The sequence below is a fragment of the Hyperolius riggenbachi genome, chromosome 3 (assembly GCF_040937935.1).
Source record: "Hyperolius riggenbachi isolate aHypRig1 chromosome 3, aHypRig1.pri, whole genome shotgun sequence".
NCBI classification, from domain to species: Eukaryota; Metazoa; Chordata; class Amphibia; order Anura; family Hyperoliidae; genus Hyperolius; species Hyperolius riggenbachi.
This window is the reverse complement of record NC_090648.1, coordinates 44,989,052-45,006,395: the sequence shown is the minus strand read 5'-3', so window position 1 is coordinate 45,006,395 and position 17,344 is coordinate 44,989,052. Positions and strand designations below refer to the sequence as shown.

Genomic DNA, 17,344 nt, shown 5'->3' with positions numbered 1-17,344 from the left:
GTTCTCCCTCTACACGAACAATTGCAGATCGGAGGCAGACTCAGTCAAGGTCATCAAGTTTGCAGATGACACTACCATTGTCGGCCTTGTCACTAAGGATAACACCCAGGAGTACTGTCAGCAGGTGGAGAGAATTTGCAACTGGTGCAAGGATAACAGGCTGGTGCTGAACACAGCAGAGACCGTCGAGCTAATCATTGACTTCAGGAGGTCTGCTCCCTCCCCACCTCCAATCTATATTGACGGCACCAAGGTGGCCAGAGTGCCCTGTGCCCGCCTTCTGGGCACTACTATCTCCAACGACCTCAGCTGGAAGACCAATATCACTGTCATCCAACGGAAAGCACAGCAGAGACTTTATTTCCTACGGCAGCTGAGGAAGGTTGGCATGACCCAAGAGATTCTGACCAGCTTCTACTCCGCCACCATTGAGTCAATCCTCTGCTCTTCCATCCTGGTCTGGTATGCTGGCGCCACCGCCAGTGAGAAGCTCAAACTACAGAGGGTCATCAGGTCGGCGGAGAGGATCATCGGGTGCCCCCTCCACTCACTTGCACTACTGCACAACAAGAGACTGAAATCCAGGGCATTGAGGATTGCCAATGATCCCTCGCACCCAGGCCACCGTTACTTCAGTGTGCTCCCCCTGGGCCGAAGACTTGGGGCCATCCCCACAAAGACTGCGAGACATAGGAACTCCTTCTTCCCATCGGCTGTCAGCCACTTGAACTCACTCCACATACTCCCATCTGTGCAAGACCAACAAGCGGGGGGCGGGCTGCGACACTCTCGTTCGGTCAACTGAAGCAACAACCTCACAAGGCCAACAAGGCTAACCGCTGGTCAGCTCAAGGCCACAAATGAACTGTGATGTATGTAATTTTTCTGACGCAAATTGTATGCAAATGTAATGTAATCTATCCCTGCTGCTATGCACTCTTCTCTGTCTTCTTCCTGAGCTATATGTATGTGCCAAAAATAATTCCGGGCATGGTTGCTCATGCTTGGCGAAATAAATAAATGATTCTGATTCTGATTCTGAAGTTTCTTTGATAGTTATTCTTTAAGTAGAACTCCTGTCCACACATTCTTGCTTGGTTTTGGATAATGTAACGAAGGCTTAGAATCTCTGTTGGGTTTTCATTGCCATCTGTGTGCCTGTTGGGGCGACCCATGGGCATTCCTTGCCCTTGCAACCTACCCATTTTCCAGGGCCAGCCTGACGAAGCCCTTCCGTCCGCTCAGGGTGACCACATGCTGCCCCGGAGTGCTCTTCAGGGATTCTGCTGCTCCTCCCACCACAATGAACACCGCATTGCCGGTGCCACAGCAGGTTAGGATGTACTTCAGGCTGTCCTTACTTACAGGGGCGATACCTGAGGAAACAGGAGAGAGGAAGAGGAGATTTCAACTGAAGCTGAAGCAAAATATACAGCAGCATCATCAGATAAATACAGTACACAATATATGTTACTATAGCACTTTCCTGGGATCCCAAATCATTATGGGGGTTTTAAGGGTGAAAAATCTAGCTTTGCAGGTTAGACTCTCTTTGCTGACATCTATTCCTGATTTTTAAAGGATACTTTAGGGAAAAACCCAGAATGAAACAGGGTACATACATGGTCATGTAATGGTATACAGACAAGGATGCATCCTCCTTTCCCCCCTATATGCTTCCGTTTTGCCATTATTCGTTCCAGAGTAGGCCTTGACACCAGAGGCTTAGCTAGGGGTTTCGAGAACTAATCCCCATAGATCCCCCCACTGGGGCAGACCATGTAGGTAGTCAAAGAAGACCCCCCTCCCTGGTTAGGTGGCTAGAGATCCCCCATTCAGGTAGCCAGAGAGTTCCCCCCTTTAGGTAGTCAATGAGGCCCCTCCCTTTAGATAGCCATGTCAGAATTCTAGCGGTTTTATTTATGCAGGAAAAACTGTCATATGTGTATATATATATATATAAATATTAATAATCAATACAATCCTTCCAAAGAAATAAATAGTTATTGTTAAACCCTATATAATATACTTTAATACTGTGAAATATATTTAAAAGCTAGTGATAATTTGAGACAGTAAAACACTCTTGTGGGATTGTTTTGGTTCTAGACAATTTTGTTTACATGTTCCTTGGTTGAAGGCCAAGGCCAGCAAAACATTTCCCAGACAGAGAAAGTCAAAATATGAGAGATATAAAATATAAAACAAGGGTTTTTCCCAATTAGTTAAACATGATTCAATGATGCCACAACATTATTAATACTGTTTGTTATTTGTTATGAAATGCTGACCTCTGCCGGTGGACATTATATTTATTTTATAAGAAAGACAAAAACATAGACATTGATTTTATATTATTAAGATTTAATATGCAATTATTCCTTATATGATTCATTGTTTTAAGAAGAATTATATAATAAGCTTTATATTTAAATAAGTATATTAGAAGCCTTGTATGTTTCAATAAGCCTTAAATTGCTGAAGGCTCTTACAGGTCTGGTTACAGTGTCAACCTGACCAATCTCATGTCTGGGGAAGTACCAAGACATTCCAACATAATTAACAGGGAACACTTTATCAGAAATGCGTCATGAATGACATTGTTTAGTCTCCATGTCTGGGTCAGCCAACAGACAAGATGGCTGTTGACGTCCATTTTTAATTAGGTGCGTCAGAAATGACCTAAACAAAATGTCAAGCACTCCAAATGACGTAAATTCCCACAAGATAAGGTAATTAAGAATTTATAAACAATAATATTATGACTTAGGTAATCAAAACATGATAAAGCATTGACGCACGCAGCTTTAGCCAATCAGAACCTGGGATTCAGGGAAAGTCCAGATTAGGCAGCCATATTGCTTCCTACCCCTATAAAGGTAGGGGCTGAGAGCTCATAGTTTGCAGAAGCCCAACAATCTCCTGAGAAGACACATGAGGCAGAAGCTACCTTCCCACAAGTGGTTCTAGATGCTGAAGAGATGACAGAGAAGGGGTAATATGCTTAATATTCTGGTGATTTACTGTATTAATTTTTCAGCATTAAGTTTTATTAAGATGTTAGCAAGAAGTTTTTAGAAGCTATTTTTATGCTATTTCTTTAAGAAGATTACTACAAGTTTTACACAGCTACTAGATACACAGCTATTGATACAGATGAGACTACTTTTGATCTTATTCTACATAACACAACAGTTATATTACTTTTTGAATATACTTAGAAGATTGATAATTGCTTGGCTCTAAAGCCTTGATAAGATGGAATACTGTTAATAAGGAAACACTACTTGGAACTGTTCATATTTTGTATATATGCTGTATGATAAGCAAATACAATTTTTTATATAAAATCATATAGTGAGTGCTCTGATTCATTTCAAGGTATACCGTCAATCTATAATTACTGTTATAGAGGGTTCAGACCCCGCTATGCCGGATTTATATGATAGCAACGCTTTAAGGGCTGGTCCTTTACTGAGTTAGCAATCATGAAAAAGGCAAAAACCGCTCAGGTTTTTGACAGTTGGCGCCCAACAGTTGATGGTTATCTTGATTGTTATCTTGAAGTATACTTTCTATGGTGGAAATATAGACCATAGTTTTCTATCGCGATAAGAGAATAAAAAAGTACTTATATACTCAAATATAGAGTTGGATATGCATATGAAGCATGCAAAAATCTAAAGCAAAGAAGGAAGATATTCTTATGCTTTAAAATCTCATAGAAGAGAATTGCTAATGAGCACACTCAGTTTATGGTCTATGAAAAGACTTAGAAGAGAAAATAAATACTTTGACCTATTGAACCTAAGAAAAGGAATAGCGCTACATGTTCTGACAAAATGAAGCAGATTACATTAGAGCAGCATAGTGAAGCAGAGTATATAGCTATACATTATGAAAATGGCTACCTTAGAAGTGCAGAAAAACTTTTTGAGACAAGCTCAGTGAAAAGAAAAATGAGACAGCAGTTTTTGTCAAACAAAGAACATTTTTTTATATATACGTAAGAGATTCTACTATCAAGAGAAGTAACATTGTTTTTTTATACTAGGGAATTGAACAGACTTTGTGATGAAAGCAAAAGCTCCTATAAATAACTTTTTTGAAAAAAAAAGAGAAATCCTGTTTTAAAGATGTATAGCTCTTTAAATATAGAAGACTGCAGACACAAGACAAGTTACTACAGGCATAAATGAGATGTAAGAAGACATTTTTATTTTTGTAATTTTTTTATGAGAACAAGAATCTTTAGTGTGTGGTTAGCACTACCAGATGCCGACACAGGAGAAGACAAGACAATCCTCCAACTGACAGCAACACAACATGCATTCAGAGATAGACTTAAAGAGATATGACACTTGATTTTTTTTTCTCTCGAGACTACAAATGAAAGATTTTTTTTTTATATGACTGCTGATCTCAGTTTTTTTGTTGAAGATAAGAAAGAAAGAAAAAAAAGCCTACTACAGTCTTTTTATACAGACATTAATAAGCTATTATGCCAATAAGTAGAAGAAGAATGCACTAGTGAAGAGTCAAGTTTTTTTATTTTTTTTTGTTTTTAAGTTTTTTCATGAGAAGCTAAAGGAGTAATGAAGACTCATATATAGCAGCTGCCATGTTGAGATGTAACGGATGAACATACAGAAGTGACCGTTAAAGAAGATTTTTAATTTTTATAGTCCTAGCCTCAAGGGGGGAAATCTCTACTCATTTTTGAGGCTAGATCCTATTAAGAAGCATCAAGAGACTCTATTTTTGTGACTACATTATACTAAGGTTTCACTAAAGAAGAATTGAAAATGTTGTTATTGGAGCTTGGAAGTCTCACAAGATAATCTCTTTTGTCTGAACCAAAGAAGACTCCAAACAAGCATTCCTTGCAGGCACCCAGAAGAAACCCGCTAAGATAAAGCGATGAAAGCCACATGCTAGAAGACTATGCAAAGACATCAACATGAAGACAAGCCATTTGATGAGGCTATGTTATAAGAAGCTCTGATCTGAAAACAGCTGAAGAAGAAACAATTGAAACTGGAGTAACCAGAGAAGTGTGAGGACCAAACCGTACTTTTACTTCTTTAACAACTCCAACCACTGGTTGACGCACCAGCTGAGAGAAGATCAAGACAGCACTAAGAGAAAAGTGGGCCTGAAGGAATACAAGAAAAGAAGACCAGACAGAAGAAGACATCAGGTTAAAAGATAAATGAGATTATCAGGTGGGTGAAGAGAGAGCATTAGAAGATGAGGATGGAGATATTCAGTTTTTACAGATAAATCTGATGAACTAGAAGAGGACAAGATTTTTGGCATAGAAAATACCAGAAGATGAGTGAAAGAAGGTTTTGATGGACATTTGAAACTACAATAGAGACTGTTACATCATATCAAGATATCAAGACTAAGATGTCAAGATCATCCAGTTATAGAAGAAGACAGCCAATGTAGAAGTTTTTGAAAAAGACTGATAGATATTCTATTTTTGATTCCGTATATGAAGAAGATGTGGAAGATATAGATTTTTCTACCTATGCAGCGATATACTGACATGCTACAAATACAGAAGCATATGCAATAAAGACTTATGAGAAGTTACAGGAAGAAAGCCATACTACAGGAGAAACAAGGAGATAACTGTTCACAATAATGACATACAGCAATCAAGCTGGTTTTATAGAAGACTGCACTAAACTACATTATATGTACAAGATGATTAAAGGCCTAATATGAAGAATGAAGCCTAGATTGGTGAAGACTTTTAAATACATGAAGGAGAAAAGAAGTTATGTACACCAAGAGACTGGAAGAGAAATCCATGCCTTAGGTAATCGATTGACGAAGTTCAAGAAGAACAGTTTTAAGATGAATACGCTATTCAAGAAGTGTGACGTTGGGGACAACAGTTAACTAAAGTGATGAACAGATAACAAGAGAAAATGTTTTTGTACATGGACAAGGACTTACTGATGTCAAGCTATGATAAAAGCCACGACACACATGAAGCAACCAATGAAGACATGTATGATATGCTATCAATGGATTTAATACACAGCTTAAACGTGAAAGTTTTTTTTATTTCAGAAGAAGAAAATGAACACTTTTCAAAGAGAAGACATATCTCAACATTTACAGAAAATGGATAATACTACTTTGATTTTTAAAAGACAAACTAAGATGAACTTAAGAAAAGACATAAGCAAGAAGAGAAGGAACCTGATGTTATAAGTTTGAACACTAGAGCAAACTAGTAAGAATGCACCCAGCACCATATAGCATCAATAATATTTTTCTTTTTGAACCACAAGTGGGAAGGTAGTAGTGAGTTAGTTTTTTTTATGCTGAAAATTCACCAGAATGTTGCATATTACTTTTTTTGTGTTTTCCCTTCTCTCCTCTTCCTTTTTATTTTTCTCATAGGTGCTGAGAACAATATCAATTATCCGCAAAAATGCCCATACAATGGGGTTTGCTGTACCTGATACATTTGATGACTACAAAAGCTGAACTTTGCAACTTACAAGGAAGACTTAAAAAATAAATTGAACTTGATGCATCAACAGTATGCCCAGCGCCTGACCAAGAGTGACTGCTGGATTTGCTCATACAGCCTTTATCCTTGAAGATGATGCCCAACCTAGCCATTCCAGTACTATCTGAACAGTTGGAAACCAGAGTGTCCGGAGGAAACCCACACAGACACAGAGAGCACATACAAACTCCTCTCAGACCCAGCACTGCAAGACGAGAGCACTAACCCCTACGCCACTGCGCTGTTCACATGAAGTTAAAGAAAAATATTTTTCAGAAATGTTCAAATATGCAATACATGGACAATTAAAAGAGAAAATCCAATTCACAAGAATAAAGGACAGTTTAACATTTGTTTGCATTCCAAGAGAGATGAAAATATCCTAAATGATGAAAAGATATGTTCAGAAAGGGACTATTGTAAATCTGCACATAGCTCTGTATAGTGAATGGCAACTGTACTAAATTGCAACCCGACTGATAAGGAGAACAATACAAAGATCTCTTTGAAAACACAACTTGTAGATGACCGTTGTTACTCATCCTTTTCAAGTTTCAAGAAAGCATCCTGGGACAAATGAAATCGCCCTATGACTGGTTCTAGCATACAAGTTATTGCCTAATGGTGGAAAAGGAAGATGCACCATAATTAGAGGAGCACCCGCTACATGACTTGGAGAAGAGCAAGAACAGCTCAAATATCAATTAAATACCTAATCCCTATATATACAAGAAAAGTACTGAAGAAACTAAGAGAGTGAAACGTCTTCAAGTGCCATGGTGTGCAAAGACTGCCCTACACACTAGGCGTAAAGATGCAAGATGACTAGCTATAGTCAACTCAGAAATGCGAGAGTTATTTGCGAGGCTATTTGATAATATTACAGATGAAATGTTCTAAACAACCTGAACTGTCAATAATGCGTTAAAGTGGCAGACTTCACTGCTAGTAAAACATTGGACTGGTACTAGATTGCTATAAAGCGGCCCAAGGGGGGATCCTATCATATTATCATGAGAACTGCATGTTGTATACAAGAATTACAGACACTTGACTTAAAGCTATATGAAACATATGATACCTGTTAAAGAAGTTTCCAGAAATGAAAATTCTGAATGACTACTGATTCCAATACTAATGAATGATTGGTGCGGAGAACTACTTCAATCAGAGAGAAGATCTACACATGATATATCCAGGATCAAGTGTGTAACTACATTAAGTATTGCCGTGAGAAGAGACTGTACTTAAAGTGGACCCAAATTAAAAATACAAGATTTCAGAAATAAAATCTATTTTCTAAATTATAATAATAAATTGCAGCCTTTTTTCAGCTGCATGATGACAAAAATAAAATATTTTACATTTATTGGAGGAACCCCTCCCTTCCTTTCAAATTGCCGGCATTTTTCAAACTGGTGGAGGAGATGGTGTCCAGCAATGGAGGAATTGCTAATGGCTGCCACCTGTATAACCCTAGTTATGCAAAGAGAAGGGTGAAAAGCGTGCACTGAAATGCTCATAGGTTTGAAGGAATGTTTATTTATCTTTGTATGTGTCAGAGTGGTGCAACTAAATCTTTTTAATTAAAAAAATGTTTGGTTTGGGTCCGCTTTAACAAGAAAACAACCATATGTCAAACTTAATCTACAAGATAATCTATCACATTTGACTTTTTTTGTGAAAGTAAACATGCAAGATTTACATACAAGAATGCTGACGGTCTACAACATAAGTTTCAAGAGACTTTTAAATCAGTGGTAAAGTTCCTGATAAATCCAAGAGAGAGAATTACTCCAAAATATTGGAAATATGAACTAGAGAAGCAACTTCAACAATGAGATGTTAATATATATGTTTTATTGAGAATATATTTGAAAACAGCTACTGCAACTAGCTAGCTTGCAATTTGAATTGCTAAAGAACTTTTCCATGCCTACATTTTTTTTATATGATATCTATATCTAAATAGAAAGATGACATTATTTTATGGGATTCTACTGGTAAACTACATATACTTTATTTTACTACATACCATTTGTGAAAGAAACCTTGTGGTATAAGAAAGGTGTAATTAACTGTATTAATACATAATACTAACCAACTAACTAATTAACCTGTTGTAAGCTAACAATAAAATGTTGAATGTATTGTGTTCAAAAGAACCTAGGGGCCACATGAACGGTATAATTCCTGTTTATACATTTTGAACTTTAAATTTCACTACATGACTTGACAAATATTGCCTAGAATTTCCCTACATATCTACACAAGCTACCAAAGTGATAGAAACTACAAATTCAAGGGTGAATCCATACATGTGTTCAGGGGCGGACTGACAACTCATGGGGCCCCCGGGCAATAGGAGATTATGGGGCCCCCATACCAGTGTTTCCCACCTTTCACGATATATTTTTACAGACTAAGATATAATCATTTATTGACAACAGTAAATATGTTATATTGAGATATTACACAGTGACAAAAACCGCGGCGCGCCAAAAATGGGTGTGGTCACGCAACAGAATGTGGGCGTGGTCATGGGTGGGGCAAAATATACATGACCTTAGCAGTGGTGTAAAAGGTCTGCTGGGGAAGTTTGAACTCTGCCATAGTGCTTCCCCCCAAAATACATGTAATCTGACAGCATTTCACCAAAAATCCATGCAATTTGGCAGAGGTTCCTCCAAAATACAGATAATATGGCAGTCGTTCCCCCAAAATAGACGTTATCTGGCAGCAGCGGTTCCCCCAAATATACATAATTTGGCAGCGGATCACCAAAAATACATGTAGCAGCAGTGGTTCCCCCAAAATACACAGAATCTGGAAGCAGCAGTTCCCCCATTATACACAATCTGGCAGCGGTTCCCCAAAAATACACATAATTTGGCAGATGTTTCTCAAAATACACTTAATCTGGCAGCAGCAGTTCCCCAAAAATAGTTAATCTGGCAGCAGTTCCCCCAAAATAGGTGCCCCCAGTATAGGTAACCAGGTCAAAGGGTATCCCCAGTGGAAGTATCCAGGTCTATAGGTTTTCCCAGTGCAGGTATCCAGGTCTATAGGTGTCCCCAGTATAAGTAGCCTAATCTACAGGTGTCCCCAGAATAGATAACCAGGTCTATAGATGTCCCCATTTAAGATAGCCAGGTCTATAGATGTCCCCAGTTAAGATAGCCAGGTCTATAGCTGTCCCCAGTATAGGTAGCCAGATCTACAGGTCTCTCCAGAATAGGTAGCCAGGCCTATAGGTGTCCCCAGTACAGATAGCCAGGTCTATAGGTGTCTCCTGTATAGATAGCCAGGTCTTTAGGTGTCCCCAGTATATGTAGCCAGGTGTATAGGTGTCCCCAGTATAGCCAGGTCTATAGGTGCCCCCAGTATATGTAGTCAGGTGTATAGGTGCCCCCAGTATATGCAGTCAGATGTATAGGTCTCCCCAGTATAGCCAGGTGTATAGGTCTCCCCAGTATAGCCAGGTGTATAAGTGCCCCCAGTATATGCAGCCAGGTGTATAGGTGTCCCCAGTATAGCCAGGTTTATAGGTGCCCCCAGTATATGTAGCTAGGTCTATAAGTGCCCCCAGTATATGTAGTCAGGTGTATAAGTGCCCCCAGTATATGTAGTCAGGTGTATAGGTGCCCCCAGTATATGCAGCCAGATGTATAGGTGTCCCCAGTATAGCCAGGTTTATAGGTGCCCCCAGTATATGTAGCTAGGTCTATAAGTGCCCCCAGTATATGTAGCCAGGTGTATAGGTGCCCCCAGTATATGCAGCCAGGTGTATAGGTCTCCCCAGTATAGCCAGGTCTGTAAGTGCCCCCAGTATATGTAGCTAGGTCTATAAGTGCCCCCAGTATATGTAGTCAGGTGTATAAGTGCCCCCAGTATATGTAGTCAGGTGTATAGGTGCCCCCAGTATATGCAGCCAGATGTATAGGTCTCCCCAGTATAGCCAGGTCTATAGGTGCCCCCAGTATATGCAGCCAGGTGTATAGGTCTCCCCAGTATATGCAGCCAGGCTTGTAGGTGTCTCCAGGAGGGGAGACAGCCAGTGAAGGAGGGCGATGGGCATAGCAGCGGAGAAGGGGGGAAGTTTCCCCCCCTCCTCTCACCTTGGGGCCCCCCTTCCTGGCTCTCCCCTCCGTAATCTGTAATGTGTCGGACAGCTGGAAGCGGCTGACAGCAGGCGGAGACTTACCGCTGTTCAGCCACCGGAGGCATCGCTGATCTGTGTGCAGCTAGTCTGGGCTTCTCAAGCCCAGACTAGCTGCACACAGATCAGCGATCCCTCCGGTGGCTGAACAGCGTCTCCGCCCGCTGTCAGCCGCTTCCAGCTGTCCAACACATTACAGATTACGGAGGGGAGAGCCAGGAAGGGGGGCCCCAAGGTGAGAGGAGGGGGGGGGAAACTTCCCCCCTTCTCCGCTGCTATGCCCATCGCCCTCCTTCACTGGCTGTCTCCCCTCCTGGCTGCTCAGGGTTCTATGGCGGGTGGCGGGCCCCCCCTGACCACGGGCCCTCGGTCCGTGCCCGAGTGCCCTAATGGTCAGTCCGCCCCTGCATGTGTTATATACAAAGACTATAGCCATATCTAGACAAGCAAAATATGTTTATTGGAGAAGATATTAATCTTACTATTGAGTATATTGTCAGACAGGTAGCACAGCTGACAACGCTACTTAATGAGCAAGGTTTTGCAAGAATGAAAGATTGCATTACTTTTAATTTTGAATATAGAATTTTTTTTTTCCCGGAGAAATATAACAACTACGGAGATTGCTAATCATCTGCCATCATTTTCCTGCAAGGGGGGATGTCAGAATTCTAGCGGTTTTATTTATGCAGGAAAAACTGTCATATGTGTATATATATATATATATATATATATAAATATTAATAATCAATACAATCCTTCCAAAGAAATAAATAGTTATTGTTAAACCCTATATAATATACTTTAATACTGTGAAATATATTTAAAAGCTAGTGATAATTTGAGACAGTAAAACACTCTTGTGGGATTGTTTTGGTTCTAGACAATTTTGTTTACATGTTCCTTGGTTGAAGGCCAAGGCCAGCAAAACATTTCCCAGACAGAGAAAGTCAAAATATGAGAGATATAAAATATAAAACAAGGGTTTTTCACAATTAAACAGGATTCAATGATGCCACAACATTATTAATACTGTTTGTTATTTGTTATGAAATGCTGACCTCTGCCGGTGGACATTATATTTATTTTATAAGAAAGACAAAAACATAGACATTGATTTTATATTATTAAGATTTAATATGCAATTATTCCTTATATGATTCATTGTTTTAAGAAGAATTATATAATAAGCTTTATATTTAAATAAGTATATTAGAAGCCTTGTATGTTTCAATAAGCCTTAAATTGCTGAAGGCTCTTACAGGTCTGGTTACAGTGTCAACCTGACCAATCTCATGTCTGGGGAAGTACCAAGACATTTCAACATAATTAACAGGGAACACTTTATCAGAAATGCGTCATGAATGACATTGTTTAGTCTCCATGTCTGGGTCAGCCAACAGACAAGATGGCTGTTGACGTCCATTTTTAATTAAGTGCTTCAGAAATGACCTAAACAAAATGTCAAGCACTCCAAATGACGTAAATTCCCACAAGATAAGGTAATTAAGAATTTATAAACAATAATATTATGACTTAGGTAATCAAAACATGATAAAGCATTGACGCACGCAGCTTTAGCCAATCAGAACCTGGGATTCAGGGAAAGTCCAGATTAGGCAGCCATATTGCTTCCTACCCCTATAAAGGTAGAGGCTGAAAGCTTATAGTTTGCAGAAGCCCAACAATCTCCTGAGAAGACACATGAGGCAGAAGCTACCTTCCCACAAGTGGTTCTAGATGCTGAAGAGATGACAGAGAAGGGGTAATATGCTTAATATTCTGGTGATTTACTTTATTAATTTTTCAGCATTAAGTTTTATTAAGATGTTAGCAAGAAGTTTTTAGAAGCTATTTTTTTATGCTATTTCTTTAAGAAGATTACTACAAGTTTTACACAGCTACTAGATACACAGCTATTGATATAGATGAGACTACTTTTGAACTTATTCTACATAACACAACAGTTATATTACTTTTTGAATGTACTTAGAAGATTGATAATTGCCTGGCTCTAAAGCCTTGATAAGATGGAATACTGTTAATAAGGAAACACTACTTGGAACTGTTCATATTTTGTATATATGCTGTATGATAAGCAAATACAATTTTTTATATAAAATCATATAGTGAGTGCTCTGATTCATTTCAAGGTATACCGTCAATCTATAATTACTGTTATAGAGGGTTCAGACCCCGCTATGCCGGATTTATATGATAGCAACGCTTTAAGGGCTGGTCCTTTACTGAGTTAGCAATCATGAAAAAGGCAAAAACCGCTCAGGTTTTTGACAGCCAGAGAGCCCCACTGTACCCAGATAGCGCACAGGGGGAGCACATGCTGAGTGCGCTACTGTAGCTGTTACATTAACTCACCTTTCCAATTCACCCACCACAAATACTTCACATTTCTGGGAGTCCCATGTCATGGTGACCGTGCCCCCTGTGATAATGATTTAGTCAGTGTTTGCCCATTGTAAAACCTTTCCTCTCCCTGATTTACATTCTGACATTTGCCACATGGTGACTTTTTACTGCTGGCAGATGATGTCAGTGGAAGGAGATGCTGCTTGCTTTTTTGGAAGTTGGAAACAGCTGTTTTTCCCAGCAAGTTTTTTTTCCTACCATTGAAAATGGAAAACATAAACGCACTGCAATTGCATCGTACACCCGATGGCCCTAATGGACTTTTCTCCTTACTCTTTCACCTACATCAGAATTGCACCTCACAGTCATACAGCAATGTTATTATTTCTTCTAAGGTATCAGCGGAACAACAGCAATTACTAACACAGCTGCAGCTGCACTCAGTCCAACTGCAGAAAGACTGAGATTCATAGCACTGGATTACTAATTCACAGCCAAAACAAAGAAAAGGAACACAAGGTGGCTGGATAGTGTAATGGTTAACCACTTCACCACTGAGGGGTTTTACCCCTTGAGCACCAGAGCAATTTTCACCTTTCAGCGCTCCTTCCATTCATTGGTCTATAACTTTATTATTACTTATCACAATGAAATGAGCTATATCTTGTTTTTTTCACCACCAAATAGGCTTTCTTTAGGTGGGACATTATGCCAAGAATTATTTTATTCTAAATGTGTTTTAATGCGAAAATAGGAAAAAATGTGGGAAAAAAATCATTATTTTTCAGTTTTCGGCTATTATAGTTTTTAAATAATGCATGCTACTGTAATTAAAACCCATAAAAAGTATTTGCCCATTTGTCCCGGTTATTACACCATTTACATTATGTCCCTATCACAATGTTTGATGCCAATATTTTATTTGGAAATAAAGGTGCATTTTTTTCAGTTTTGCGTCCATCCCTAATTACAAGCCCATAGTTTATAAAGTAACAGTGTTATACCCTCTTGACATAAATATTTAAAGAGTTCAGTCCCTAAGGTAACTATTTATGTATTTTATTTTATTTTTTATTGTAATTTTTTTTTTAATTGCAAAAAAAAAAAAAAATTGGGGGAGTGTGGGAGATAATGAGTTACTTTATAATGTAAAACTGCATTTGTATATGAAAAATGCTTTTGGCTGTAGTTTTGCTATTTGGCCACAAGATGGCCACAGTAACTTTTTGTGAATGCATCCTGTAAGCGTAGGAAGGACACTTGCAGGAAGTTCAGGGAGGCTGGGAAAGTTTTTATTTTCACAATGATCGCGCTGCTTCTCATAGAAGCAGCCGATCATTGCTGGGGGACTGAGATCAACAAACGGGAATGGTTTTTCCTGTTCATTGATCTCTGGGCGAGCGGCCGGTGGCGTGCACGAGTGCAGGAGCGTTATTTAAAAGGAAATAAATATGGCAGGCTCAATAACCCTCTCGTTACAGTTGTCCTTTAAGGTACCTCTAGTATAAACCACTCCCTCTCCCTCTTCCCCCCTTCCCCCTTGCAGGGCCAGCCCATCCATAGGGCAACTGCCCCAAGCCCCTGAGTGCTAAAGTGCAATGCTATAGCCTATCGAACAAATACAACACCTGCCCTGTCCATGATCCACCCGGATTTTCTGTGATGTCCGATCAATACTTCTGGATGATTTTTGGATGAACTTGATAGACAGCATGCCAGGCATGTCAGCATTTCTGACCCTCCCTCTGTGCCAGTCTGAGCATGTTAAATCAGTGGAGTGGACATGTCCGCCACAGTTTCAAAATAGGAGAGGGGAGTGCCAGGGGACAGATATCCAGGCTGCACAGCTGTTTCCGCAACAGGTGGACACCACTTGCGGCATCTTTAGGTCGTTTCACTGGTGCTTGATGGTAATTTCCCCCTGCAAGGATGTCCAACTCCAGTCCTCCAGGGCCGAGGTCCTCACACATTTTTGGCACAGCTCAAATTAATTGATGAAACTGAATCAGGAAAGGTGGGTCATTAAGTGGAACACACTTCTCCATTTCTCAGTCCATCCTAAACTCTGACATGGATATAATGGAGACACCGAGAGCCCAGTATAGTGTAGTATGTACTGGAAATGTGGGTGTAAAGTGTAAGTATAATTTAATACTCACAAACCAGGGTTACCGTCCAGACAACCACTGTAAAGGCAGGTGAGGAGATTAGACACGTCCCCACTAAGGATTAAGAAGTCGCTTTCTGTAGATTGGATAAAGGGGCAACAACCATCCACCAGGGGTGGACTCAGTAGCTGTGCAGTAGTGCAGAGGCATACAACATTCTGGAATGGCCATCTCAGTCCCCAGACGAGAATAAAATTGAAAATCTGTGGTTTGAGTTAAAGAGAGCTGCCCATGATCGGAAGCCATCAAACCTGAATGAACTAGAGATGTTTTGTAAAGAGGAATGATCCAAATACCTTCAACCAGAATCCAGACTCTCATTGGAACCTACAGGAAGCGTTTAGAGGCTGTAATTTCTGCAAAAGGAGGACCTACTAAATATTGATTTCATTTATTATTTGTGGTGTCCAAATTTATGCACCTGCCTAATTTTGTTTAAACAATTGTGTGCACTTTCTGACGTACTTAACAACATATTCATAAACAGTCATGCACTTGTACTGAGCTTAACACTGAAGCGAAAAAAAAATATGATATTATGATTTGTATGTGTAGCACAGCTAAGAAATAAAACATTAAGATCAGATACATCAGTGTAATTGTTTCCAGTACAGGAAGAGTTAAGAAACTCCAGTTGTTATCTTTATGCAAAAAAGCCATTAAGCTCTACGACTTTCAAAGTCGTGGAGAGGGCTGTCTTCTGACTTTTATTATCTCAACTGTAAGTGAACAGTTTTCTTTTTATCTGCCAGAGGAGAGGTCATTAGTTCACAGACTGCTCTGAAAGAATCATTTTGAATGCTGAGTGTTGTGTAATCTGCACATATTAGAGAATGATGCAATGTTAGAAAACACACTACATACCTGAAAATAAAAATATGAGAATATTTTCTTTGCTGCTAATCTTCTGGTAATTATTCATAGTACACAACCAATTCATTATATCATATATATTTTTTTCGCTTCAGTGTCTCTTTAACATCATACTCATAAACAGTCATGCACTTGTACTGAGCTTAAGTTTCCTCTGTCCCACAGTTTATACTCCCACTATCAGTGCTGCTCGGATACCCATATACCCAGCGCTGCGTAATATGTTGGCTCTTTATAAATACAATAAATAATAATAATAATATCCGATCCGGGTCGGATATCCGAGTTCAAAATTTTCCAATCCAATTCGGATATCCAACCCTAGTATCCGGGATATCCGGGCAAATTCGGATATCTGGATAGAAAAACCGGAAGTGGCCTTTAAATTGCTTTAAAAAACGTTTTTTAGGGTATATGAGGCATGTAGCATCATTATTTTGTAAAGGGGAACACTAATTGATGATGTGGGGACTTAAAATCCCCCTCCTCCCCTCCCAAATAAAAAAAAATGGCTGCCAATTAACATTAGGCCCAGGTTCCAGACAGCGGTCGTGCAGCCCAAATTATGTCCGAAGTCCAACCGCATAACTGGGACATGACAGTTTTCAGTCAAGACACCTCTACGCAGCAATTGTGTTTTGGGTTAAATATAGGTGGTATCAGTGGTCTGTGGCACCCTGGCCTGGCGGCGGGAGCTGCACAGGCAGCAGGAGCAGGGCAATACAGCAGCAGGTGTAATGTGTGCCAGGAGCATGCCGGATGTGGCAATTGGCACGTGTCACGTGGCACTTGCCAAGTGTCACGTGGCACATGTCACGTGGCACTTGCCAAGTGTCACGTGTCACTTGCCAAGTGACACGTGGCAAGTGCCACCTGGCAAGTGACACGTGGCAAGTGCCACGTGACACTTGGCAAGTGCCACGTGACACTTGGCAAGTGCCACCTGGCAAGTGACATGTGGCAAGTGACACTTGGCAAGTGCCACGTGACACTTGGCAAGTGCCACGTGACACTTGGCAAGTGACTTGTGGCAAGTGCCATGTGACACTTGTCAAGTGACACGTGGCAAGTGCCCCCTGGCAAGTGACATGTGGCAAGTGACATGTGGCAAGTGCCACGTGACACTTGGCAAGTGCCACGTGACACTTGGCAAGTGACTTGTGGCAAGTGCCATGTGACACTTGTCAAGTGACATGTGGCAAGTGCCGAGTGACAGTCAGACAGCAGAGGAGAAGACACTAG

General features: G+C 40.0%; 1 protein-coding gene and 1 long non-coding RNA gene across 6 annotated transcripts in view; one reads left to right on the top strand and one right to left on the bottom strand.

The window, feature by feature from the left end:
- Window positions 1-17,344, bottom strand: part of LOC137562584 (diacylglycerol O-acyltransferase 2-like) — a 78,425-nt gene that overhangs the window by 31,314 nt on the left and 29,767 nt on the right. For all 3 annotated transcript variants that reach the window (XM_068274072.1, XM_068274073.1, XM_068274074.1), the window contains one exon: window positions 1,202-1,376. In XM_068274072.1, the coding sequence (XP_068130173.1) occupies window positions 1,202-1,376 (175 nt within the window). The remainder of the gene's footprint in view (window positions 1-1,201; window positions 1,377-17,344) is intronic.
- The window catches only part of LOC137562587 (uncharacterized), a 173,116-nt gene that overhangs the window by 146,415 nt on the left and 9,357 nt on the right, over window positions 1-17,344 (top strand). The window lies entirely within an intron of this gene.